Source organism: Lepisma saccharinum, chromosome 1 (genome assembly GCF_977018435.1).
Source record: "Lepisma saccharinum chromosome 1, izLepSacc3.1, whole genome shotgun sequence".
NCBI classification, from domain to species: Eukaryota; Metazoa; Arthropoda; class Insecta; order Zygentoma; family Lepismatidae; genus Lepisma; species Lepisma saccharinum.
This window is the reverse complement of record NC_139229.1, coordinates 157,161,723-157,188,665: the sequence shown is the minus strand read 5'-3', so window position 1 is coordinate 157,188,665 and position 26,943 is coordinate 157,161,723. Positions and strand designations below refer to the sequence as shown.

At 40.7% G+C, this 26,943-nt stretch overlaps 1 protein-coding gene across 5 annotated transcripts in view; it reads left to right on the top strand.

The window, feature by feature from the left end:
* The window catches only part of LOC146002935 (lachesin-like), a 638,337-nt gene that overhangs the window by 450,623 nt on the left and 160,771 nt on the right, over positions 1 to 26,943 (top strand). For all 5 annotated transcript variants that reach the window (XM_083141112.1, XM_083141096.1, XM_083141100.1 and 2 more), the window contains one exon: positions 1,581 to 1,715. In XM_083141112.1, coding sequence (XP_082997238.1) covers positions 1,664 to 1,715 — 52 coding nt within the window. In that variant the 5' untranslated portion in view covers positions 1,581 to 1,663. The remainder of the gene's footprint in view (positions 1 to 1,580; positions 1,716 to 26,943) is intronic.

Here is a 26,943-nt window from a genome sequence, read left to right as displayed (position 1 = left end):
GCGAGCGGCGAGCTGCATGATGGGAAAGTGCAGCACTTTACCCAAGAGGGTGGGTAACGTTATGGTGCACCGTTAAAGAACACCGCCGTTACCGTAATGGGAGTATTTGCTGAATGGTGTTTAATGGTGTTTCTTCGGGTGTTTGTACCATAAACATCATAATGCATAATTCTCAAGTGTGCTTATGGAAATGAAAATGTTACTTTTTTATCAAATAAAATAGGGTGCCTAAACTGAAAGTGTAATTATTCCTGTAATGAGTTTATTAACGGTGACTAGTTCAAAGTTGATTTTAACTAAAGTTATAGTGCAAAGTTTAAATTTTCCGGCCTGTCAGCGGAAAGACCGTCCCCCAGTCTTTGAGTCTTGTTTGATTGATAAATTTATCTTTCACTTCGATGTTCTACAACTTTTGGCTAATCGTGAACATGAGGATGAGAAATTGATGCAAGGAAAATCACAAACCAACATGGACAGGACACCAACACTGGCGCCACAGAGAATAATACTGACTGCGAGTCCAGACGCCATGGCCTCGTTAGTGTACCAAATGCAGTTCAGGGTGTTGTACGTGGAACAGAGGTTGACATTTGGGTAGGGATAGACGATATCGGAAATATTATATCGCAATATATCGTCACAAACGATACGATATTTTTCGTATCGTGATATGAGCGATATATCGACTCCACGATATATATTTCCAAATATCGTGACGATATATCGCTAAAATATCATCGCAGACACGATATATATCGCCAAACTATCGTGACCATATATCGTCTAGTTCATATCACCTGGATGATATTTCTTTCAATATCGCGAAATATTCGCCCATCACTACATTTGCGTGTATTCGCATAGTCACCCCTTACACACCTGTTCTGTAGTATTTTGTAATTGTTATTTAGCATCGCTTTATTTATCACTTTTGGCTAATCGCGACGATGAGGATGAATGAGGATATGATAAAATTGATTAATGGGCACTCATATAGAACACCCATGTCCATGTCGGGATTCGAACTCTGGACCCCTGGTGTAGTAGCACGCTGTGCTACACAGTCCTCCACGGAGGTCACTCGTTGCCTGACCATGGTTGTTGCTTTCATCTAATCATTATTCATCCTCGCCATTGTGATTAGCCAAACATTGCAGAAAAGAGACCTAAATTAGAACAAATATGAATACATGAAAGGGAAATTTAACACAGGAAATTATTCTTTAGACTGAGGTCACCTTATATTTTGTTCATTCCCATATACTGGTAGACCAGAGTAAGGGAATTCATTGACGTGTGCGAAGTAAGTCTTTTCTGAAAATTCATCTCCTTTCGAAAAACAGCATCGATACTCTAAATTTGAACAAATTAGCATTATTTAGAATTACTTCCAGAACATTCAAGCGAATCCTCTTGTTCTTAGATATATGCGATAGAAACTAGCACCACAAAATTATTTTCTAGCACCTATATCCGCAAGTCTCGACGTGTGCATATTTCTAACCTCTTATGTTCAATATTGCAACATTGCTATTGCATTAATATCGTCACTAATATGTTTCTTTCTTTATTTCTTCCAGGCGTTGGCGTGATTTTGTGGATCTCGCCGAGGTATGACATATGAACGCCAGACAGAGAGAAGTTTCCGTAGACTTCCCTGAAGATGTCTCTAGTGTGGACCAGTCTTCTCATCATATTTAGCGTGCAGTTAGTGGGTAAGTGATTCATACCGTTACATATTACTAGTGTCTCTTCTGTTCTGTTCATTCGTATAGATTCATACAGTCACTTATTCATTGATAACACCATTAAGCCTTGTTTCCATGACAACCCAAAACTCAATATGCTGACCAAGGCAGAATTTATTTTATTTTAAAACAACTAAACGTTACGTTTCAACCTTCTAGCAAGGTCTTCCTCAGACTCTGCAACAAATCAAAGAAGAAGGAAAATAAATATATACATATATATATTTTTGGTAGAGTCTGAAGAAGACCTTGCTAGAAGGTTGAAACGTAACGTTATGTTTTAAAATAAAATAAATTCTGCCTTGGTCAGTATATTGAGTTTTCACTTATTCATTTTTTTTTCAAAGTTACTAGTGTAGCGTACTTAACTAGTGATATTTCCAGAAGGCTGCATATACCTCATTTGATTGACATCTTCTGAAGTCCTTGGGATTAGTACTTGTGCTTACAGAAGAATCTGTAATTTATTTATTGAGCCAAGTTTGAACGTAGGCTAGTATAATTCATTTAGTGGTGTAATCATTACGTTTCCAGCAATCACAGTGAATTATAATGTTTATAAGGTCCGAATTCCGAGATGCCTATATTTGACTTACAGTAAGTAACATTTATTGAGCTGCGTAGTATTATTTTAATTTGTCTACAGTCACTGTAGAGCAGTGATAGTAAACATGTTGCTTGAAACAAGATTAATGAAACTATGTCGTGCTTCAAGCAGATACAAATTACTGAAGTTTGGAAGAAATCATATATTGAATGCTTGTTCCACACCTATATCTAAATTGCTTAGTAAAAGCAAAACAAAAAACAGAAGAATGGCATAAATACCTCATTTTTATGGTAAACTATACTCTAAACGGATATATATATATATACAGGGTGTCTCATAAGTAATAGCGCAAACTGACACAGGTGATGAAAGTCTCAGTAAACATGGGTCTGCAAACGAGCCGTTTTCGAGATAATCGTGAATGTGTGATTACAAGCCGCCACTGACTTCATTGTTTGTAAACGTCGTCCTAGTTGGTAAAATGCTAATAATACAGTAAATAAAAACCGGTTCACTTCGGAATTGGTCACAAGCATGTACAATTCTCTGTACTGAGTGTATCCATCCTGTTTGATTACAACGCCACCTCTCAAAAATAATGTTCTGTTTTGTAAACAAAGTGCAAACCTCGGACGGCGCAAGGAGTAAAGCACTCTTTTTTTACAAAATGCAATCAATGACGGCTTGTAACCACACATTCGCACACATGATTAGCATTTTACCAACTAGGACGACGTTTACAAACAATGAAATCAGTGGCGGCTTGTAATGACACATTTGCGATTATCTCGAAAACGGTTCGTTGCAGACCCATGTTTACTGAGACTTTTTTGATTCTATTATCGTGTACTTTCAACTGTGTCGGTTTGCGCTTCTACTTTTGAGACATCCTGTATATATATGTATGTATGTATGTATTTGTATATATATGTATATGCAACATGAAGTAATGAAGTCCAGTTTTGGCATGTACTTATTGTTTTCATATAACTTTCACGACATCATGTCTGCATGTTTTGAACTTTAAGAATTCTTGTCTTATCTTCTGATGAAGCCACATGAAGTGTAAGTACATGCCAAAACTGTACTTCATTACTTAGTGAAATGATGGCATGTAGTGTAAGTTATGCCTTATGCAACGCGAAATTCATCTGTACCGTTCCCAACAGTGTAATTAGCCGACAATTGTAAATTTTGCGGGGCTACATTGAAAAGTAAACAAATATGTAATTACATAAAAATTTGGCCTAGCGATCGCAAGCGCCCTTACGGAAACCAGAGGCAGCAATCAATCGAAGTTCCGAAACGTCCACCGCTAGACGCTTACCTAGCGCTGGGGTCTCTGGGGTGGGAAATCTTGCGAGGCCAGCGGCTGCAAATTAATGAGGCTGTCCGTCTGACATTAGGTGTTGGATCATTCAGCGAAATCCAGGTTGCTTTACCCCTGGCAAGCAACCTTCGCTGCAGAAGTTCCTCACTGATTAGAAGAACACGTGAAGCTAATTTAGTGCCTTTTAGTGTGTGTGTATACCCAACATTGATTGTGGATTAATTCGGTATCCAACACTATTTGGTTAATTTAATTTGAAATTTTGTAATGGTTACATTTCACCAGCTGGACACGCCGCTGAAAAAGTTACATTTCTGTCCAGGAACTTACTAACGGATTCAAAATTATTGATATTAGAGTTTGGACTCAAATTTGAAAATAACCAGTAGACCTACATAAAAACAAATAACATCAAAGTTATTAAATTCGGCGTTAATCTGTGGTAACCAAATATTTTTTTCGAGTATGCCTTCTATTTTATATCATCGTGAGAACAAGAATAGTGCGTTTTTTTTTGTGTTTTCCGAATGACCGCCCTCTATAAAATTCTACAAATAAAATATTGGTGGTCTGATCGTGATAAAATTTAAATACGGTTCAGGTAGGTAGGTTCTAAACACAATTCTAAATCTTTAGGTTTTTAAAATTGGTCAAAAAGCCGTTCTCATCGATATGTTGAAACAACTTTTTCTTAGTATTAGATAGTCCACAAATATGAACTTGACCTTTTTGGAAGCTCTTTACAGCTATTTAAAAAAAAAAAAATTACCACTTCAAACTCACATTCCGAAACCGATTCCATACAGATTTTTATTCAACGGAATAAATATGTACGTGGAATGTGAGGTTTTTCAGAGGTTTTAGTCCATTTTTAGGTTTCCTTACTGCAATTTACTTCTTGACGGTCGTTTTGTCAATTTTAGTCATAGCGTTACAGACTAAAGTTCTTCATCCCAGGGCGATTCCCCGGAGATGTCAAGTGGACTTTTATCCTAGCCATAACCGATTTACCCTCTGTCCAGGAGGTTAGGTCCAGTTCACCAAAGGGCGGGAAGCCAGAGATAGACCAATTTACATTGACAAGGGGTCTGAATACGCATATCTGTGTATTCGTGTTATTGATACAAATGTACCCCAACTTACAATGCAACTTATAAAGAGAGGTAAACAATGGTGAGGATGTGAGGACGCTATCGGGAGCAGGCTACTTATGAGCGCTGGTGTCCTCCTTCTCTTCTTTACCTGTTCGAGTCTCAGTACTGGGTCAAGTGGCTGGGTGTCGGTTCCGAGGGTGTTCTTGTAGACAGGAGGCACTGAATTGGACCCCTTGGATTCGCGGGAATTTCGTCCTATCTGCGGCGACAACACTCGCACTCCGGCGAACTGGCTGTTGGCTCCTTGTGAGCTCGTAGGGTCTCCTCCTGAAGCAGGTTGTTTACCCGTTTTATACATGCTCTTAGGAGTCATTTCAAGCAGCTGTTTACCGCTTATGTCCCTTCACAAGACTCACATAGAACCAATGGGAAAGCAAAGGCGGTTGAAGCGCGGTACCGATAACATTACCTCCACTACAGCTGAGATCCAGAATGTATGTCATCCTACTTTCCAACTCCATGTGTGCTTTCATTGCGCGTTTCTTTACATGCTTACGTGCCAATTCATTATGGGACTTATCAGGATACGTTTACAATAGTCTGAGAGTAATGATAACATCAGATATCCATCTTCAATGTCTTTCATTTTTCAGTAAAATGATCGATCATAAACCGCTGCAGCAATCATCGTCAGCTCATCTACATTCTGGACCTGTCACTCTGCAGCAATCTTCTGTACTCCTGAGAAGTGCTTAGGATGGAAGAAGGTTTTAAATGAGAAAAATGTTCTTGAAGTGTAGTGAGCAGCTGGTTGGTTCTGGCGTGTGAGATGCGTAATAACTTGAAGATATTTCTAGCACATTCGTTTAACTGACTCTGTGTTGCTCTACTTTAACTTCAGGTCCTGAAGTTCAGGTTAAGCAATCAGTGTAGGTCCATTCCAGAGCAGAGAGAAGTGAGAACGTGAAACTGTATATCTCAAAACAGCTTTCTCTTAGTGATAGCAACGCTCTATCTATTGTCCCGAAAACGAAATGTACACGGTGAGAAACATACGCAGTTGGAAACACTGCTTGTTTTTCTTTCCGCCTCAGTATCTGCCCGAAGTGAGTAAAGTTTCCTGCAAAAGCGTGTCGTGACGGCCACATAGAAGAGAAGCTCCCAACACAAACACCTGCCTCTGCCTTCATTGTCCTCTTCAAAGGAGCCCTTCCTCCTCTCCTGGCCCTGGACCGCTGCCCCCGGGCCGCCTCCGGTCACGGAACGCCCGTGTTTCCGGCGGCGCTCGCCAAACGGAAGCCGAAGATAAGCCACTCGCAGATAGAACAGAGACAATGTAGAAGGGACTAAAAGGATTTCGTTCCAAGCATTCCTAAATTGAACACTGCTTAAATCGTTCCTCGTGCCAGAGATAGCAACACTGTCGGCCCTGAAACTCTAGAGGGAAGCACCGTTCCATCTGTGTGTTCCGTCTATCTGTATCCTCAGAATGTAGGTATAGAAGTCGCCATGTTCTTCACACACCAACTCCTTATTAACTTCCATATTTATCATACTCTTGTCTCAGTTCTTTTAAACCTATTAATAGTGTAACCTCCTCTCTTCATCTCTTATGCGTTCTCTTAAGAGTCGAAGAAAATTCATGAGTTTTCTATCCAGTTTTGAAAATGTTAGCCCGTTACGAAATTACACCCTCATAACAGTTTTTGGGCGCCCGTACGAAAATCATTGACTAAGAAGAAAGTTTTCTACAGTAGTTCTTGGAAACCAGTACACTTATCAATGATGAATCGACACTCACAAACATCCATGCCCAGGCCGGGATTCGAACCCGGGACCCCTGGCGTCGTAGCGAGATGTTCTAACCACTCAGCCACGGGGGCGGGGTGGATCCCACTTTAATCTGTTGGTCCAGTCCTGGTTAGCTTATCTGTGCATAAAGTGAACTTAAAACAACAACTCAAGCATACAAATTCCACTTGATTCTTTCTAAAGCTCTTCCCGTGACTCACTATTTCTTTGTCTCTTCCTCCTATCTCCTTCTTTGTCTCTTCTCGTTTGTATACCTTTATTTCTTTCTCTTTCTTTCATATACATTTCTGTTTCTTTCTTCCTCTCTTTCTTTCTTTCTTGTCTCCCTTCTTTTCCCTCTCTCTCATTCTTCTACATCTTCTTTTCTCCTTCTTTCTTTGAATTTCTCCCTTCCTTTGTTTCTTTCTTTCTCTGTTTCTCTCTTTTCATTCTGTCACCCCCTTTGTCCTTTCCTTTTCCTTCTTGGTATATTTCTCTGGAACAGTCTGTATTTCCTTCTTCTTCTGATTTCCTTCTTTCTTTCTCTCTCTTATCTTTCCGTATTTCTTGTTCTTTCTTCTGTTTTCTTCTTCTTTTTGTTTCTCTTCCTTTGTTATTCCTTCTTTCCTCTCTTTCTGTTTCTTTCTCTATTTTCTCTCTTCATTTTTATCTCTCTTCTTTCCTTTCCTTTTTGCTTCTTTGTATCTTCTCTGTTCCTCTCTCTATTTATTTTTCTTCTCATTTTTCCTTTATTACTCTCTTCCTCTGTTTCTCTTTTCTCTGTTTCTTTTTTCTGACATCTTCCTTATTTATTTCCTTTTTGTATCTTTTTCTCTTCCTTTTTCTTTATTATCTCTCTTTTCCTGTTACTAATTTTTCTACCTCTCCCTTTCTTTCATTCTCTGTTTCTCTTATCTCTTTCATTCTACCCCTTTCTATCCCTCTCTGTTTATTCCTCTGCGTGTGTGTTACTCATCCTGTGCTATAGTTTCTGAAATTTCTCATGTAATCTACGTACTTGGGTACGTAGATGTATCGTACCTTCTGGAAAGTAAAGAAAGTATTAATGTTTTACTTAAAAGTTAGTTGCCCAACTTTGGTCAGTTCGGATTGTGAAGGAGTATAAGTCATAGGAGCAGTTGAGCGAGAATATTTTTTCCGCAATGATTTTCGATCATTTAGCTACATGTTCCACCTTTCCGTGCATGATGCTCTCTGAAACATTGGACGTTTGAAACCTGGTCCACAACCACGGCCAGTGCCTCTGGCTTCCTATCTCAGTGCAAAATGACATTTATGGAAGTAATGGTATGCAAAAGCGGCAATTTCGTCTCCAAATTTATGTTCAGATCTCAGTTTTGTGACTGACTTTTATGTTTATGTTACATCACACTTTATGCCACATGAAACGTGCTGGTTCGAGTTTTTAAAATGAGATTGGTTTTCTTTGATCCGGCGCATCGAGGGTGTGGGGAGGCGGTAACTGGCATGAATAATGTTGCTACGATGCTTGCGTTCTTTTTGCCTTCCCAACAGACTCATTACGATTTTTTTTAAAAAGAGCATAAATTGAAATTCTCTACCATCCTCTTTGTCCGCGTTAAAAACCGATCTCGCAATATTTTACGTGTTGTTTTATTGTTTTCTTTTAGAATTAACTATTTATTTCCTTTCTATCCACGTGCCCTTAAGCTACGCCAACTCGACTGTGTCTGAATGGCTCATAATAACATTATTCCATGAATATATGGAAAAAGCTACAATAGCTATTTCTCTTGCAAATTCTATAAAGAGTTTTTTTTCCTCAAATTCAAATGCATATCATTCCTAGTTATTTCGCTGAGCCACTCGACCGCTCTGCTCTTGTATATAGAGGTTAACATAAATGCATTCTCATCGTGAGGTGTTGATATACAAAAAACAACATAGATACAGATCAACCGAGTTGTGATTTTGAAGAGTGAGGTTGTATTGTTGTAGTCCATAATGTTGCATTGTTTGAACCGTGAGGTTGTATTGTTGTGAGACGTGAGGTCGTTATTTTGAGATTTGTTGAAAACTGCGAGGTTATATTGTTGAGAACCGTGTGGTCGTATTGTTGGGAACCGCGAGGGTTGTATTGTTGGGAACCGTCAGATTGTGTTGTTGTGAGTCGTGAGGTTGTGCCGTTGTAAGTAATAAAGTTTTGAGGAACATGGACGAAGTGCGCGCGCGAGCACACGCACACACACACTAACATACACACACATATAAATATATTCTAATTTTACGTTGCTTTTCTGCCTCTTTAGGCTAATTACGTCTATGAGAATGAATGATGATTAGATGAAATAGATGAAGGATCAGCAAAGGAACAACATCCTTCGGCGTCAGAACTCTAACCTGAGACCTTCGGGTGCGAGATCGCAAGTTCAGCACTGAACGCACTCAGCTACCCAAGCGAACGCACTTTCCATTAGACCAACTTGAATAGCAAGATTCTATCTATCCATCTTTCTTTAAATATCTGTTAGTTTACGTCCCTTCTTCATCTCATGTGTTAATCGCGACGATGAAGATGAATGACGAACTGATAACCGGGTGGTGAGACGAGCACATTGACACATCCATGCCTTAACCAGAGTTCCAGCTTGAGACTTCTGGCTTTGTGGCACTTAACACTGTCCACTCTGCCACGATGGTCGTCACGAAAACTTGGAAACGATTCTATTTATTTTGGCAAGTCACTACGGAGAGTATGGTATGGTACGGTAAAAAAAAAATATATATATATATATATATATGCACACTCACATAGTTTACATCTCTTTTCTTCCACTTTCGGAATAATCGTCAATATCCAAATATGCTCTCTTCACATATATTTCCTCTTATATTTGAGGATAACTTTGCAAATTAAACCGCAACCAGAAGGAGAACGGTTCCGGAAATCAAGTTATGAAGTTCTGGTGAAGAGAAGAGAAGAAGTGGAGAAAGAGGAAAGCGCGCGTACGTTCACACCAGAGACAATTTGCAAACATACAAAGTGACTCCACCGCGCGGGCGGGGGCAATTATGTGTTAATCAAGTACGTAAATTTACATTACGGCTTCATGAAACTGTGAGGGAAAAATGGAAGGACTTAAAAGGCTACACCCAACTTAATGTTTGAGTTTCGTTTGACTGTACCAACACTTTCGTTAGGCCAATGGACTGGCAGGGGTCTTGGTGCGCCATATAGCTGGCCAGTGTTGACAACTCACTTAACTTCCCACCGAACTTGGCTACTTATTGCTTAGGTTTGTCAGTACTGGTGCGTTCTACCAAAGGATACTACAGGGCCTCACCCGTAGTGGTAACTTCGTTGCTTCGTAATCAAGGGGTTCCGGGTTCGATACGCGGTGGAGTCGCATTGCACAGTGGTTCGGATCCTACTTTAAATTGTAGTCCAGTTTTGATTAGCCTATATGTGCATAAAGTGGACTTAAGATAACAATTCAAGCAAACAAAGGAGACTACACAGTTGCGAAGGTGTCTCACGGTAGGATCTGAACCCCGATGGCGTTCTAAGCACCCAGCTTGAGATGTAGTACACGAATATGTATCCCTTCCAATCTAGTCAGAAACAATATACGTCGTAACTAATTATCCTCCTATTAATTAATATACTACGACTACCTAACCGCTCATAAGTAATACAGTAAACCCACGTTAACATAAACTCGCTTAAGACGAACACTCGGTTAACATGAACAAAATGTTGGTCCCGGCAGGGATGTATTATATCTTATAGAAAGTTTTATCGGTTACCACGAATTACGAACTGTTTTTTAGTCCGTTGCGTCATTAGATCTCATTTAACACGAACTTTCAAAGATTTTCATAATTTGTTCTGTTGTTCCTCTGCTAGGTATGTAAGAAATCGCTCAACAATCAACTTATACAGTATTGTAACCAACAGATTCAGATCAACAATGTGTTCAAATGTGTTTTTTTTCTATTCTTTAAAACATAGCCAGTACGAGCAACATCAAGTTGCAAGCAGTAAGACGGGTGTCATGGCCAAGAGAAAGCAGACAGGCATAGATCTGCAAACAAGACTGAAAATCCTAGAGGAAGTAGACCGTGGTGCATTGAACAAAACGACAATTGCTGAACAGTATGGAATTGCCAAATCTACATTATCTACAATACTTACAGATCGTGAAAAAATTCTTAATGCTGCTGCATCAGGTACCGGGAAAGCTATGAGTACAGTTGGCCGTGAAGTTACCAGGCATTTGCGTTCCCGTCTGCGCCAGCGCAATATACAGGACTTTTTCACCATAAAATGATCTACGAGTACTTTCTAAAAGTTAATTACTGTAGTACTGTAGTAGTGTATTCTATGAGGACATACATAATACGTATTGTAAATGGTTAATGTGTAGAAAGAACTGTATTGCAACAATAAAATTAGAGTCCCCGGTTAGCACGAATATTTTTAAGAAGAATTATTGATTTTTCGGTCCCTTGGGATTCGTGTTAACGAGAGTTTACTGTATTTACTAAGCAAAATATTACCTATCATTGGCATATGCTGAGTCCAAGACTTGGGCTATCTCACAATACTGTAGCGTTGAATTAGAAGCGTCTCTTCCTCTTTCATGTTTTTGGCCCTTTTTTAAGTGAAGTGACACCGCATATATCTGCAATAACAAAAAAAAATTAATATTTCTTTGACCAATGTTTATAGACATGGAAATGTCGATCGAACACAGTAATAAATTGTAGAAGGCCTTTGTTTAGAAGAAGACAATGTGAAAGAAATAGGATTATTGATATGTATTTTTTACTATTTGAGGTCACTTTTCTGCAATCTTTCTCTAATTGCGTCGATGAGGATGAGTGATGATTAGATATAAATTATGAAAGGACATTCACAAAGAACACCCGTCCCCTGACCGGGACTCGAACGCGCGATCTTCGACGGTGATTGAAATTATTTACATGTAATTCTCTACCTGGTGACTACGTATACTGCATGATAATTCTAAGAAACGTTTTAACCGTGTTATTAGAGTATGTTTAATAATTTATATTGTCAAATTTTGGAAAACAGAGGGTCTGAAAAAGGGTGATGAAAATTTTTTCTCCATTTTAATCTCTTGGTTTAGGTATTCGCAGATTGCCTAACTAACGTAGACTATACGCTGATGATATCTAAGTACAGTAACGGGTTAAAACTTTCGCCTTTTGGAGCGGGGACAACAATGCTGAATGTAAGTTTTTGGTGTGTATATTTATTAGGAAATACCTTCTAATTTTGAGAGCAGATAAATACCGTTCCGTTTCTTTAGTTCGCTTCTGGGTATCCTCCTAAACCCTTGTTCATTCATTTCTCTACTTCAAAACTTTTACCACCTTTTTTTTATTCGCTCTGCATTTCAACTGCAAATGGGATTTGGAGGTAATACTTGTAAATAGTCTCTTGCAAGGATGAAAATTAATATCTACTGCCAGGAAGACTACGCCATCCTCTCCCCGGTAATTCCCATCCTGCACACACACACACACACACACACACACACACATTGCTGCATTTCCTCATATCAAATACTGTACAAATTGAAAGATAAAAGGTTGTTGGAGATACTGTCGTTGACATAAGTTTGACAAGGTTTGTTTTAGTATATTTATACCCGGATAGATTAATCGGGGCTGGACATATGATTTAGAGTGAATCTGAAAATGTGCTTCCTCTGGTGAGTCCGGTGTCTGCGTTGCCAGAGACTGCGTTTGAAAGTAGCATGGTATAAGCATAAGAAATCTGCTGATCACGTCACCTGACTAATGCCAAGACCAAAATGTGTCTAGCCTATATTGTTTATCTTGTTTGACATGTAACATATTCAGTTTTTCTTGTTAAAAGGTCAAGGTATTCTCTAAGCTGCATTGCGTCATGTGCAGATGTCTCCACACATTCGATATCTCGGCCACAGCACAGGTGATGTGATCAGCAGCATGCTCCGGCCCTCTTTACGCCGCATGCCACCCCAGATACCTATCTGTAAGACGATGAATAATGCCCAGAGCCTCTTTATGCAGGGACATTGTCGGGGAAAATTCATAATTGAGATCAACCAGATCAAAGGCCCGCCGACTGGAGTGTCGCGTCTCTAATATTATTTCCACTTATATACGTAACGTGTATTGAAGAATCTATGATAATTATCCTTTCGTTTCTATTTGTCTTAAAAAAGCACATATATCAAAATTTATCTGTGTAGGTTATAAACTCCGACATGCCATTTCCATACCCTTTTCTGCAAAAGTTAGGAGTAATCTTACTTTTAGGCAGGGAAGAAGTTAGCGAGTTGGCCACACTGTCAGCAACCACTTTGGAGAGTGACTTGCTTCCAAGACGCCAGCCTGAAAGTTCTGATTATGGATTCTCGTAAAGCAATAATTAAATTCCTCCGCTGCTGTGCATAATAGTGTTTAGCATACTTAACCGTGTTAAAGCAACGAAAGACAACACAATAACTGCGAGGTTGGCGCCCAACATTCTCTCCTCCGTGGATCTTTCCAAATCAAATTTGCTGTTCCTTCCTCCCGCCTCCCTCTTCTCCCCACTCTCCCTTCATTCGGAGTGCCTTTACTTTGTCATTCGGTTCCCGTTCCTGAGTTCAGCTGCGGATTCTTTCGTCCCAATGTCTATTATCGATTTCTCCTACGGCACTTGTGCATTATCGTAAGCTGTTCGTCGCCACGAAGAAATTGTCGGCGCAAAACAAACTTCAATGGTAATTTCTTAAAGTACACCGTGCTTGTAAATGATTAACGCGTTTACAGAGAAAAAAAATTACAAGGAAAACTACAAAGTGGTACGATCGGAAAGTCAAATTCTAAGAGATCTTAAAATTGGCGGTAAATATCCGTATCTTCACCGCAAGCCTCCACCATTTCCCAAAATGACATCTCCAACGGAGAACTTTTGAGTGATCGAGACCGTGTCCGAATACGCAGCTGGTACTGTCCAAAGTATCGTTCTATGGGTGGAATTCCAGTCCTGTTACAGTCCGATTCTCGGCATAGGAAGAGGTGCGACTCACTGTAGCGCTACGTTCGGCAGCCATGTTGTAACTCACAATATAGGGGCAACGTTTATTGCGTCGACCATCTAAAACTCAATACTACTTGGATATTGCATAGACAACGCTTTATTTAGGGAAGGTAGTGATTGCTGCTCAGTGGCGGTGATTGGGGTCCAAAACTGGGGGGCAAGGACAGTATATTTCCCTTTGTAGATAAGGTTTAGCATAGTGCGGGTGCACTATGCCCCCTCGCCCCCATAATCGTCGCCACTGTTGCTGCTACAACTGTTCCAAGCATTCCCATTGGCTGGTAGCTTTTTGGGGTAGTAAACAATCTATGGTGGTTAGGTTAGGCAAGTTGACTTTGGTTCTCTTAGAAGATTAATAATTCCTTAGGGGGAAAATGCAAAAGAAGAAATCTCATGCCACATTTTCAATTTAGATAGTACAACCTTAGTGACAATGAAGTTCGACCAGTCACAAATATAGGAGTGCGTTGTGAAAGAAGGAGAACACATGCATATGCTGAACATATTTTATTCAGCAGGCTACATGGAACAAAGGAAAACATAAATTTCCGCTGCAACGCAGCAATGTATGGTGTCCACACAAAATAAAACATTTTCGTCCATCTACACGTGACATTGAAGTTCGACCACTGTTAGAGGGAATCCTGTTTACCATGGTGTGACGCCGCCCCGTCGGAGAATAACTGTGGCAATGCCTCGGGGCATGCTGCGGACGAGTCGTTCAAGGTATTCCACATGGATGCGGTGCCATTCCTCCTGCAGGCAGGCGATAAGAGCAGCCACTGTCGTGGGTCCCCTCTGTTGCACACGTCGCTTAAGAACACGCCACACATTCTCAATTGGCGAGAGGTCGGGACTCGATGGTGGCCATGGCAGAGTTCGCACGTGATGGCGAGTCAACCATTCTCTTGTCAACCGCGCTGTATGAGGCCTGGCATTGTCGTGTTGAAAGATGAGACGCCGCCTGTGGAACAGGTGCCTTCGCACTGTGGGAAGATGCCGCTCCAGTATGAGTGTATAGGCGTGTGCATTCACAATGTCCTCACAGACGTGTAGTGGGCCAACCGCAGATGCCGTCATGCATCCCCATACCATCACTGACGCAGGTTTCTGTACCCGACGTGCATAACATTTTGCTTCATTCTGTTCCTCCTTCCGACAAATGACTGTTTTCCGTATTTTTCCGTACACAACATTGAAAATGGATTCGTCCGTCCACAAAACCCTGTTCCACTGCCGAAATGTCCATCCCCGGTACATTCGTGCCCACCGTAGTCGATTGCCTTTGTTCAACATGGAATGGAAGGGTTTACGTTTCGCCTTGTACACTCGGTAACCGCATCGCTGTAGGTAACGACGAATGGTTCTGGTTGACACTTCAATGTGAAAGCGTTCTGGAGTCCACAGTCGTAATTCGGCCACAGAAACATGATTGTTGGTCTGGATATAGCGTCTAAATATCCGTAGGTCACGCACGCTCAGCAGGCGTTTTCGACCGGGGGCCTTACCTGGCTCTGTAGTACCCGTATTTTGGTGGTGTTTGATGATGCAGTGGACGGTTGACTTGGGTAAGTTCAGTTGGCGCCCTATTTCCCGTTCACTGAGTCCATCCCGTTGCAACTCCACCACTCTTCTCCTCACGATGTTGTCAATAGGTTTGCCCCTGGCCATGGTGATGAAGCACTGCGGTTCCTCGGTGCACAGCACGCGCTTATATACGGCGGACTCCCTTATCGTGTCCGTGACGTCATGCTTCCGTAGAATGTGCCACTATCTGGAATTTTCCGTATGGGTCTGGTGCCTGGTCGAAGTTCAATGTCACGCGTATAGTTCCCCGTTTTCGTTCTTTACGTGACCTTGGGCGCAACATGCTGGGATCACGATTCTTGTCTGCTCACACGCCTCCTCTTACACACATGCGTCACTTCTGCGGGTCACCCATTCCACCGCCTATGCCTCTGTGCATTTAATCACGTATTCCTTTCTGGTCGAACTTCATTGTCACCAAGGTTGTAAGTACGTGTAATGCAGTATGGTCTCTGGCGCCTGCCTTCTGTTTCCGTGTTATACGTCTGCGCCCCAGAGCGTTGTGGGTGACGTTCGAACTGAAACCTGGCGGGAAAAATGACGTGTGTGCTACTCTGGAGCCGTTTGATTCTGACACCTTGAAGGGCACAGGAATACGACGGGAAAGAACTTAACATGTGCTATATGTTTATCACATCCATAACTACTTTGTACGTCTTACTTTTTGAACTTTAATGCCAGTGTGTGAGGTCATTTAAATATGTAATTGTTAAAGAGGTTCAAATGTCATTCCGAAATGCAAGCAAATAAAATAAGAGCAAACTACACATTATGCTGGGACAGGTTATAACTTTCCAAATTTCATGATTCCGGCCTGTAATGAAGGTGGCCGTGAATGAGCTGGATGGAGCTCCTATTTAATGCTTTAGGATAAATCTTTATGACAAACTTATGTTTCAAATTGGACTAGTTTGAAAATAATACATGCCATTACTTGCGTAGAAATAGTAAGAACACCAACGCAATCTCTTCAAACCGGACTAAAAATTCACCAGTAACAATTTTGCAGCTAAGAATTTAAACAAAATTCATTATCTGTAGGCAATTAAATAACATTTAAACGTTTTATTTACATTACTTTAGTCCTGAGAAACATCTTTCACTTAATGGTCGAGTTTTAAATTTCTACCCACAATTAATAATAACCATATATACTGTAATTTTGATGTGTAGGCTACCTAAGTTCTATCTAACTAGAGGCAAGAATTTTAAAAATCAAGGAAACATCGTGCAATATATATATGAATTACGCATTTAACGTATTATTTCATATTACTTTTCATGTTCCTCTCTCTGTACCATTATTATTAAAGTAATTAAATATTCTGACAAAGCTGAGCACAATGTGACCTCTATGTTAAATAAATGTCTATCAATAAATTATCGGAAAAGTATGAGGACATTTAAATTAGGTTAGATATTTTCTTCAGATTTTCTATTAAAATTGACGCGAAGCTTGATTCTATGGCCAGGTCAATAATTAATTATTTCTCGAGAAGTTTTGTGGTAAGATGGGAAATAGAAACTGGCTGAAATTACAAATTACAACGAAACTTGGTTGTATAGTTTCCGCTAAAGTAAAAAGTTAGCTTTCTGAATCCTCGATAGATTTCAATAAAACATATAAACATCTAACTTTTGAGTTTCAGAGTACTGGCTACAATTGGCATTAAAGTTCACGAAACTCGTCGTGTGATTGCATGAATGCTGAAAATTCAATAATAACTCGGAATTCAGAAACTTCACAGTAGCTAAGATTGTTCGGAAGTATGTTAATAAATTAAAGTGAATTCACATATTTAAAATACATGTATGTTGCATTTCGAAATCTGAATTTGGAAATGTTAAAGTTGATGTATTTTACGGATCACTAATGCTACATTCAAGTAGATTCATAACCTGACACGTTGTGTTGATTGGGTGTTCAGTGTTATGTGCTATTACGCAGTTATGACGAGGTGCACTTTCTTTAAACTATTCCAAATGTGTATTTTATAGATTACTGAATGTTAACACAGTGAACTTCTTTACAGTAATCATAATGATGTTACACAACTCTATAAGGTCATAACATAATATATGTTTCATAGTTTATTGATAATCTGCTTCCCTTTGAGGAGGATAGCGCTTGGTCTAGGCAACACTGCATGGTGAACGTTGTCACATCGAGTGCTGGAATCAGCGATTCTTCATCTTCGTTCACCTTGCCTTTTTCTATGGGTCTCTTATTGCATAAGCCTCAATTGGACTTTTAGCTTTCTTTGCAGTTTTTACATTGATTGATTTGCTTTATTTTACATCGCTTTTGTACCACTTTTGGCTAATTTGCGAAGATAGGTATGAGTGATGATATGATGAAACTGATGAATGGACACCCACAAACATCCATGCCAAGGCCGGGATTCGAACCCGGGACCCCTGGCATTGTGATGTGATAACCACTCCACCAAGGCGGACGGCGCAGTTTTTAGAAGCTTGTCCAACAATGTATTATTTATTAAGATAACTAAACCTAACAAGCCTAAACTAACAAGGCATTTAGCGTAACAATGAATGCAGACATCAGAAATCGAAGTCGTAGAGGTTGGTTGAGGCTTGTGCGATAGTGAGACTCCTTTTCCATACACGGCAGCAGCGTACTGGTGTCTAATTTAGTGGTGGCTGCTATAGGTTTGTGCTGGATATCGGAACTAGAACTCGGGTTTTCGCGTCCATAACCATAATCAAAGTTTAAGTAGGAACAATTCGGAGGAGAAGAAACTTTCCGGACACACGCACAGTAGGTCTCGCGGAGAGTAATCGACTTCGGCGAACCACGAACTTCAGAAACGGATCTCTCCAGAGTTGAACACAGGATCTCTCCTGTCGATCGCGCAGGGAGCAATTCATTCCCGGCCGCTCTCCGGCGCCAGATGCGCTCCGCACAAAAACCTCACCGACTGACTCCGCTGTACATCGATTTAACGATAACAGAGAATACCAGGATAATATTGCAACCTCTTTTCTTTACGCCGAGCAGCCCTGCAACAGGGCCCCGAGGAGTTGTAAGTAAAATTGCTCTTTGTTAAAACTTCCTTCCTCCCCGTCCAGGCGCCGAAGAAGATCCTCTTGGGGGGCTCTTTGCAAGATACGCCCCTCGTACGTTGCGGGAAGAGGCGTACAAGGTAGCTTCATTAAAGACAACGAGGTCTCGTAAAAGATAAACTGTTCATTCTCCCCGCTGTGTTAAATATGAGAGCAGTTTTCATGATCCCCCTGCCCCCCTCTCCCCCCTCGGATTCGTCCTAATCAAAGTTCCTGCGGTGATGTTCATCAGGGGTGCTCCCCCTCTTGTTCCAGGGTGCTAATCTCCTGATGGGAGAATAAAAGTGCCCTTGTTCGATGTCGACTCCTCGTATCTGAGGAACTGCACCGGTTCCTTGAAGACATTACCAGGCTGTTTAAGAATTGTATCCTGAGCTTTCAATTGGTAGGAAAGAACGAAGTCCCTTTGCTCCAGCAGTTGCGTGTTTACAGAGCTGCAGCCGAGTGAAAGTGTCACAGGTGGCATCAGGATTGCAGAGAGGTAGCGTAACCCGGTCATGGAAACGTACAACAACGACTGGAGGTTCGTATTGCTGACCACACGTCACCCCGTAACTGGTTGGATGATTTCCCACCCTGGGAGGTGGGAGTGAGGCCAACAGTCTGTAGGTAGGCTGGCCCTCACGGGCTGTTCCGCCACGTTTTTTCTTCATGGGTTGCGGGGATACTGTGAAGGGCGTTATGTTAATTTTAGCTAAGAACAAATCGCTTTTTATATATTGAATGTGACTCAAATAAAGGTCGGGGATCAAGAGTCACCGGTTTAAGGTCATAACTTCTGTAAAAGGGGCCCGCCCCGGTCAATGAAGGAAAAGATTTGTTATAGCTGAGTGAGAATGCTCTCTCCACACTATCATACCTGCCCGTTGTTCCTAAAGATTCCTGTCCTATATGAAGATGTAAGTTGCGTCCATAACTTATCAGAGTCAGTACTTCGACTCTGAACAATGTTCCTCCAATATCCCGCTCCAACTGTATCGAAAGAAGTATCTGAGTAAATTGAGAGCGATGTCCTTCCGGACTTCTCATTTACACTTCTGCCAGACTAGAGGTTATTACTCCTCCAGTTCTCTATCGGTGAGGCTACTTTCGTAACCTCCCGTAGAACCTCAGCACGGAGGCATTAGGGAACCCAGCACATTCTTGGGATAAGTAAAGGCAGTCGACGGAGGCGACAGGTTAATGATCAGAGTAAAGAGAGCATTAAACGAGCCTCTTCTCTATCTTCACTCATTATACCTCATCAATATTTATTTAGTGTATCACACATAGCTGCTCAGTCACCGCCCAGTCAATAGGTAGTCTGGCTGCCACGCGAGAGACTCAAGATCGATTCCAGGGGTGGATGATGTCTGGTGGGAATTTTGTCAACAATGCCGATGTTTAAATGTTTGTTTGATTTAGTTTCTGTTTTAAAGTCCAGTTTATGCACAGATGGGCTAAACGGGACTGGACTTACAGTTTTTAGTGAGATCAGAACCAATGTATGCCTCCACTGCTAGCCCCTGTTTAAAGGACTGCCACGTGTTGTTTGGAATTTCCTCTATTTCACGTAGTACACCCTCTGGACGCACAGTCAGTATAATCCTCTGTAGAGCTTGTGTTGTGCCGCCCATATGCATTTGTAATTGCCCCTCCTTACACTTCATCTTATCACCATTCATCTCCATCGTTTCGATTAGCCCAAGGGGGTAGAAAAGTAAAATATACTCAACCAAATCAATCAGTAGCTCGTGTATTTTACTTACACCATGTCGTATTACTTTCTCTTTAGGCTAGTTAAGGATAAATTTAATAAGAAAGTACACACAAGAGATACATGGCCATGCCGGGACTCGAATATCTTACCTACGGTAGAGTAGACCACTCAGCACACTTGGGTTCTAAGAGAACTCTACTATGGCCGAGATGACTCTTCCGTGGCCGAGTGTTTTGAGAATTAACCCACGAACAAATGTTCCGGGTTTGGTTACCGATATTTTCTTCTGAGCAGTGTACCTTCTCATGAAGGCGCCGACTCGATATCCGAGCACGCCAAGAGGTTCGCTTTTGATCTTGCTAACAACGTACTCAAGTTCGAGTCTCGACTGGGCCCGAATGTCCATGTCCGTTTATAAATTTCATTTAATCATCACTCACTTTCATCATCGCGATTAGCCAAAAGTGGCAGAGAAGCGATAACAAAAAAAAAAATACAAACATCAATTCTCCCCAAATTTTTACTGTGACGTGCATCAAGTAGCTGCAGACTTCATTCATAATGCTGGTTTTAATCGCGTTTGCCTACCTACGTGGCGTAGTGGCCTAACTACGGCGCGCTACGAAGCCAGGGATTCCTGATTGAAATCCCGACATTGGTGATCTTTGTGGGAGTGTCCCTTCATCAATTTCATCATATAATAACTCATCCGCATCGTCGCGATTATCCAAAAGGCAGAAAAGCGACGCTAAATAACAAAAATCAAATTAATGGCGTTTGTTATTGTTGTTATTATACGTGTTCAATTCGCATCTTTTTCGTTATTTTCCTCTTTTCAGTTTCTTTCATTTTAGTTGTTGATATCCTGATATAAAATTGTCTTCTCTGTATTCAGCATTCCTAAAATATAGATAGAAAATCACAAATACAATACTTTACAAAAACTTTACGTTCTACTTCAGTAGTTGTAGCACAGTTGCTAGATTGAACACGTCCCTGAAGCCGTGATAAAACATAGGGTCAACATATTTCGTATTTGCAGCGAAAGCCTTGAAAGGTTTTGCTGTTTATCTTCAAGGCGGACAGGATTGATTCTTTCCCGAGGGCAGTAAACCCTGGGCCTTTGCCAACAGTCACCCCCTGCGCTCTGGATATAACCTTAAGTGGCCTTAAACAACGCGAGTGTGTTCATCTGGCTTCATTGCCTCCTGGAGAACACGTTTTGTGCCGCGGACGGCCGAACTGCCGCCCGGAGGCCAACTGATATCGGAGGCAGCTTGTAGTTCACTACGAGAGAGGGCTATCATCTGCCACGCCCAGATCCGCTTGCAATTTACAGCCCCGAGGCCTGTGGGTGACAGCCGCAGGGGGGGAGATAGGGGGATTCCTGCTCCCTCCAAATATCTGCACGTAATAAGCGACCGTTCCTTACATGGCCGAATCTGCGAATAATTTGCATGGGTAATGATAGTAACCGGTTGGGATTTAGATACAGCCCTGTCTGGGGGATGTTTTTGCGTTACCATCAAAGGGAAAGTTGAGGATCGTTTGAGAAGAGCGTACACGGCAGTGAGAGTAACAACTTTTATGCATGTGTGTGCTAATGGGTAGAGAAAATATAACTGATCTTTCAATACAGTGCTAGCATAAACGATGTTGCCGATTTGAAACACATATTACCCATTGTGGTGTCGATGTACGATGTAACTCCCTGCTATCGTGGAAGCCAAGAAATTGGTGTTCCTTGTTTCTGGGAGGAGCACTGTAATAGTGTGTTCCATAGAAACTGGTTTGACGAATCTTCTGTGGTAAAAACACTAATGTTATGTTTAAAGAACACCATCTGGTGGTGAAAAATTGAACTAATCTTATTTCGTCAGCATTCGCTTCCCCATGGTCTCCATAGCATCTATACAAAATTTAAACCCAATCCAATGCTTCGGACGGACTCCAAAATTCGAAGAGCCACATTTCCACCTGGTGATGAAAATTTGAACTATTTTTTTTTATTTCGTTAGCATTTGTTTTCTCGTGGTTTCCTGCCGGCCCAGGTGGCGGAGTGGTTAGCACTTCGCGCTACCACGCCAGGGGTTCCGGGTTCGAATCCTGGCCTGGGCATGGATGTTTGTGAGTGTCCATTCATCAATTTCATCATATCATCACTCATCCCATCTTCGCAAATTATCCAAAAGTGGCACAAAAGGCGAAGTAAAATAAAGCAATTAAATCATGGTCTCCATAATTTTTATACCAAATTTAACCGCAAACCGATTCTTCGAACGGGCTGCAGGAGGCTTTGAGTAGGGAATGTTATTATGGCCACCTCGTATTATATTTGAGTGAAGTTGTCTTGCTTTCGCCACGAAACTTTTTTAGCGTAGAAGCGGGATGAGAAGACCATGCAAATTCTGGAGCATTCAGATGCTTATGAAAGTCTGGTTTGGTAGTGACACTTCTTTACATGTGACTACTATCGGCGACAAAAATATTGAGCCCTCGGTTTACGCGCTTGTATAATTGTACTTCGTGGGAGGAAAAAAGTCAAATATACCTCATTGGAAAGCTTCACGTATCTACTTTTTAATAAGCTTTATCTGAAAATTAATCTTAACTTTGTCTTCTTACTATAATGAAAAAATCACTGAAAATTGTAGTTTTATCTTCCAATTTTCATGTACAGGAAACTTAATACCATACAGTTCATAACCGACTGTACATATAATCTTCAGATTTTGTGTACTTGAAGATTGATTATTTTTGCACCTCTATAGAAGAAATCAAATGCATTGTTTACTAGATACTTCAAAAATTGACATTTTAGGGAAACGCGCAAATTTGAAATTCATAATTTCAACGAAATTGTAAAAAAAACTGTTGATATAACGTATTTGATCAAATTCCAGACGTTTGGCGCGCGTTCCTCAAATATGGTTCCAGATATTCTTTCGCACTCGTAGTATGGTAAACGGGTGAATGACGTATGGCGGAGTGCGGCCAATCTCAGACTCTGCGAGCTGCAGGCGACTTCCACAGCGTTGCCGCTTCGCTGCGAGAATCGCGCAAGTGCGTTCAGTCGAGCCGATCCAAAGTAATAACGCAGCATAAAATAATGAATGAAATATTTCTCATATTGCAAATGGAGTACTGTTGTACTAGTTTTACTGCTATGCTACATTTTATCTAGCTTTATCTACATATGAACATCGTCTCCTTCGATACCCGGCGAAGGTACATAGTGGTTCGGATCCCACTTTACACTGTAAGTCCAGTCCAGATTAGCCTACCTGTGCATAAAGTGGACTTAGAGAGAGAAAATAACTCAATTGGGCTTTATAGGAACATTACTTTCCCAGTATTATTTTATGTCGCACATTTAAACAGATATATTGAGTGCAACGATGTTCGATGAGGACGATTTGAATGAAGTCGTCGAAAGATCCAGTCTTCTCTGTATACAATAATAACGCACCTAAATTTTCAATAAATTTAATGAGTGAAAGGTAAAAGTATAATATGCTGTTCATAATGGATTCTATTGAACTGGATAATTAAAATAAAAGTCGTGTATCTTTCTTCTCACTACACCTTGCAAAAACTCACCGAATAAAATATTGGGTCGATGCAAATTTTTGTTGTTCCTTTCTTCTTTACATACCTTTTTCACTGTGCTGACGTAACCCCCAATCACTCCGCCGTGCACTTGACACCTTGGTTTATGTCTTGAGATGCGTCCATTCGTTTCTCCTGGTCGAAATATATTTTGGCATTGACTATCATTTCTTTTGCACCACTATGATATTACCGTCTTGCCATTTTAATGCAACAAAAAATCACTTCACAGAACCACCATCACTCAATACTGTGCTTACGAACAAACACGCAAACTTGTGAGAGATCTGGCTGCCTGGATAGAATGCACGTAAGAATTTTTATGGCTTTGTGGGAGTGCAGGCAATAATTCATGGCTGGAATGTAAACACAGAAGTGACAAATAAAATTTCTGCATCTCTACAACACATTGTTTCGGCTCATTTCCCGTGTCAAAGCTGCTTGGACGCGGAGTTTAAAGGGCAAGCGGCAACGCTTGGCAACAAAGCTCACTTGCTCTACGTGCGTTCTTAGCAACGATGTGAATTGCGCGGAAACTGGTTGCCAAGAAAAACAATTCTCTCTATTGTTTTCAATTCGCACAGTGTACAAGAATGAGATATGGATTTTTTTTGTCTGAAAACAAAGTTAAATCACTTTGTCTTGCATGTATCTAAAAGCAGACACTTGTAGCTTTCCAATGAGGTATATTTGACTTTTTTCCTCCCACGGAGTACAATTTTACAAGAACGCAAACCGACTGGTCAATATTTTTGTCACGGATAAATACTATTTTGTAAAAACACCAAAGTTCAATTTGTACTCAGATACTAATCGACTTTATCTACTGTTTAAAGTTGGATACTAAACTCTGTGGTTCTACAGCTCAGTGTCAAAATAATATAACCCGATCAAATGGATATGTTTGCCCAACTAAAGAATATCCACATCTTAGATTCTCGCGATGCGCTATCTGGGTTGAAAGTTTTGCTTTAAAACAGGTGTAAATGTCAAGGACAGAAGGCTCTGCCATCTAGGGGCAAAAAAAGTGAACCTGATCACTGATCACAAGTGTGTGTTCACAGATAATTCACGTTTAAAGGTGCCCAGGTACAGATACGAAGATAAACTCAAAAAGTTTGTGTTGATGTACCTTGTAGTCGTAGGCGTGCGGAGACCCTCTGATTGGGGAGGGGGGCAAAGCCTTGATGCAAGTTCAGTCGGGAAAGAAAACCACCATTTTATCTCACTGTTTTAGTTTCATTGCATTGATGGGTATATAGTATATAATGCAGCAACATATAGGCACCATAACGAATTAATAAATTGTTTCTGAAATGTGTCGCGCTCCTTTCCCTCCAAACAATTGTGTTCATACATTTAAGATAAAACTGTTTAGCTGCTCTAAAGTACTTAGTAGTTATAAGTTATCTCTCAGGTAATTTACAATGCATTACAGAAAACAACAAAATTGCGAGCGAAGCGATCAAAAATATGTTTAGATCCAAATTCTTGCAAACTGAAAATAATATTGATTTAATATGGCCCAAAAATCTCATGAGACGCATTCTCTTTTTCAATTTTCTTTAATTTAGATGTGTGGTTCTGAACTTGACAGGAATGCAAGAAAGGCAGATATTGCGAGCGAAGCGAACAAGAAATTTTTACGAAATGTATTTTTATTTGTATAAAGTATGATATCGAGGGTGGCAATTGCCCCTATGTATCGCCTCCAGATGCTCTTAGCCGTCTGGAAGAAATAATGCAAGAAAGACGTGAAGTGAATATTAATTCTATCTTGAGTATCCTTTTTTCCTGCTTCTCTTAGATTCTAGTAGTGTTGCTTTAATTTACCTCAATGTTTGACCCCCTTGCCCCCCCCCCTAGAATTGATTTCCGTCCAAGGTTGTGGAGGAAGAATACCTATTGTTTCCTTCCCCTGTAGTGCGGTTACTGCACCCCCTTCTACCGTAGTTGCTTCGAACTTTAATCCGCTTGAAAATACTTGATTCTCTTTGAGTATGATATCTTTTATTAACGGTGCTAAGATTCCTCTACACTAAATTTCTAGTTGAAAGTATGATAATGTAGGGACATGGACCTCTGGAAGGGGGGCAAGGATGGCCATACTTCCTCTTAGAAATGGAATATCAACTTAAAAATATATATTTCACACGTATAATTTAATTTCAGTATAGTAATTTACATTTATGTGATAATTTCAAATTCAAGTGGTGTTTTTCAGGGGGCAACTCTATTATCGGGGTAATATACCCCATGGAAAAAACCTTGATTGTCCCTCCGTGGAAAAAAAAATTGCGACGTCTATGATTAGAGGGGGTGATTGCTTCCCTTGCCCCCTGTGTGCATGCCTATGCTTGTAGTCACATAGTGTGCAGTGTAGGCCGCCAGGAACGACATTATAAAAATGATGCGATACGTCTATCTAAGCCTCAGAAGTCCATAGGAACAAAATCTTCTATAAAAGTTGTTCTACGTATTCCTTGGTAAACGGCAACCATCTTTGATTCAATCACATACTACAGTGGTTAAAAATAGTCCGGTTCTTTCCTTTGAACTTGATATTTAATACATTTAAAATGTTTCATCGTATTCTGTGGATTCATACCAAGCGTACTCATACATGTAAGGGACCAGGTGACCACAATTAAAGCTACTCTACTCAGAGCCCTCTGCAGCCAGTTCGAAGCACCGGATAGTGGTGAAACCACGGGAAAGCGAATGCTGATGAGAAAGATAATAGTTCATATCTTCACAACCAGGTGCAAATGTGGCGTTTAGAATTAAAATAGCCCTACCCAGAGCCCTCTACAGCCCGTTCGAAGCAACGGATCGCACTGAAACTTGAAACTTGATATAGATGTCATGGAGACCATTGAGAATCAAATGGTGACGAGAAAGAAAATAGTTCAAATCTTCACCACCAGGTGCAAATGTGGCGCTTAGAATTAAATTTCCCCTAGCCAGAGCATGTTCGAAGCAACGAACTGTGCTGAAACTTGGTACAGAGGCTATGGAGACCATGATAGAGCTAATGCTAATGAAAAAATAGTTCCATTTTCACCACTTGGTTGAAATGTGCCCCTGAAATCTGATGCACAGTGAACAACATCGAGGGAACGCTTAGTGTGACCATTTATCACACTGTCTTACATTTCCAAAGAGCCATTCACGTTTACAGTGGGTGTATTGAGCACTACTGTACCGACATAAACTCAAATTATTGGTTGCTGTTACTTCAGCGCCATCTTTGCATCTGGTGGTGAAAATTTGAATTTTTCATCAGTATTCATTTCTCCATGGTTTCCATACCCTCCGTTGCTTCGAACTGGCTCCAGATAGCTCTGGGTAAGGTAAATTTAATTCT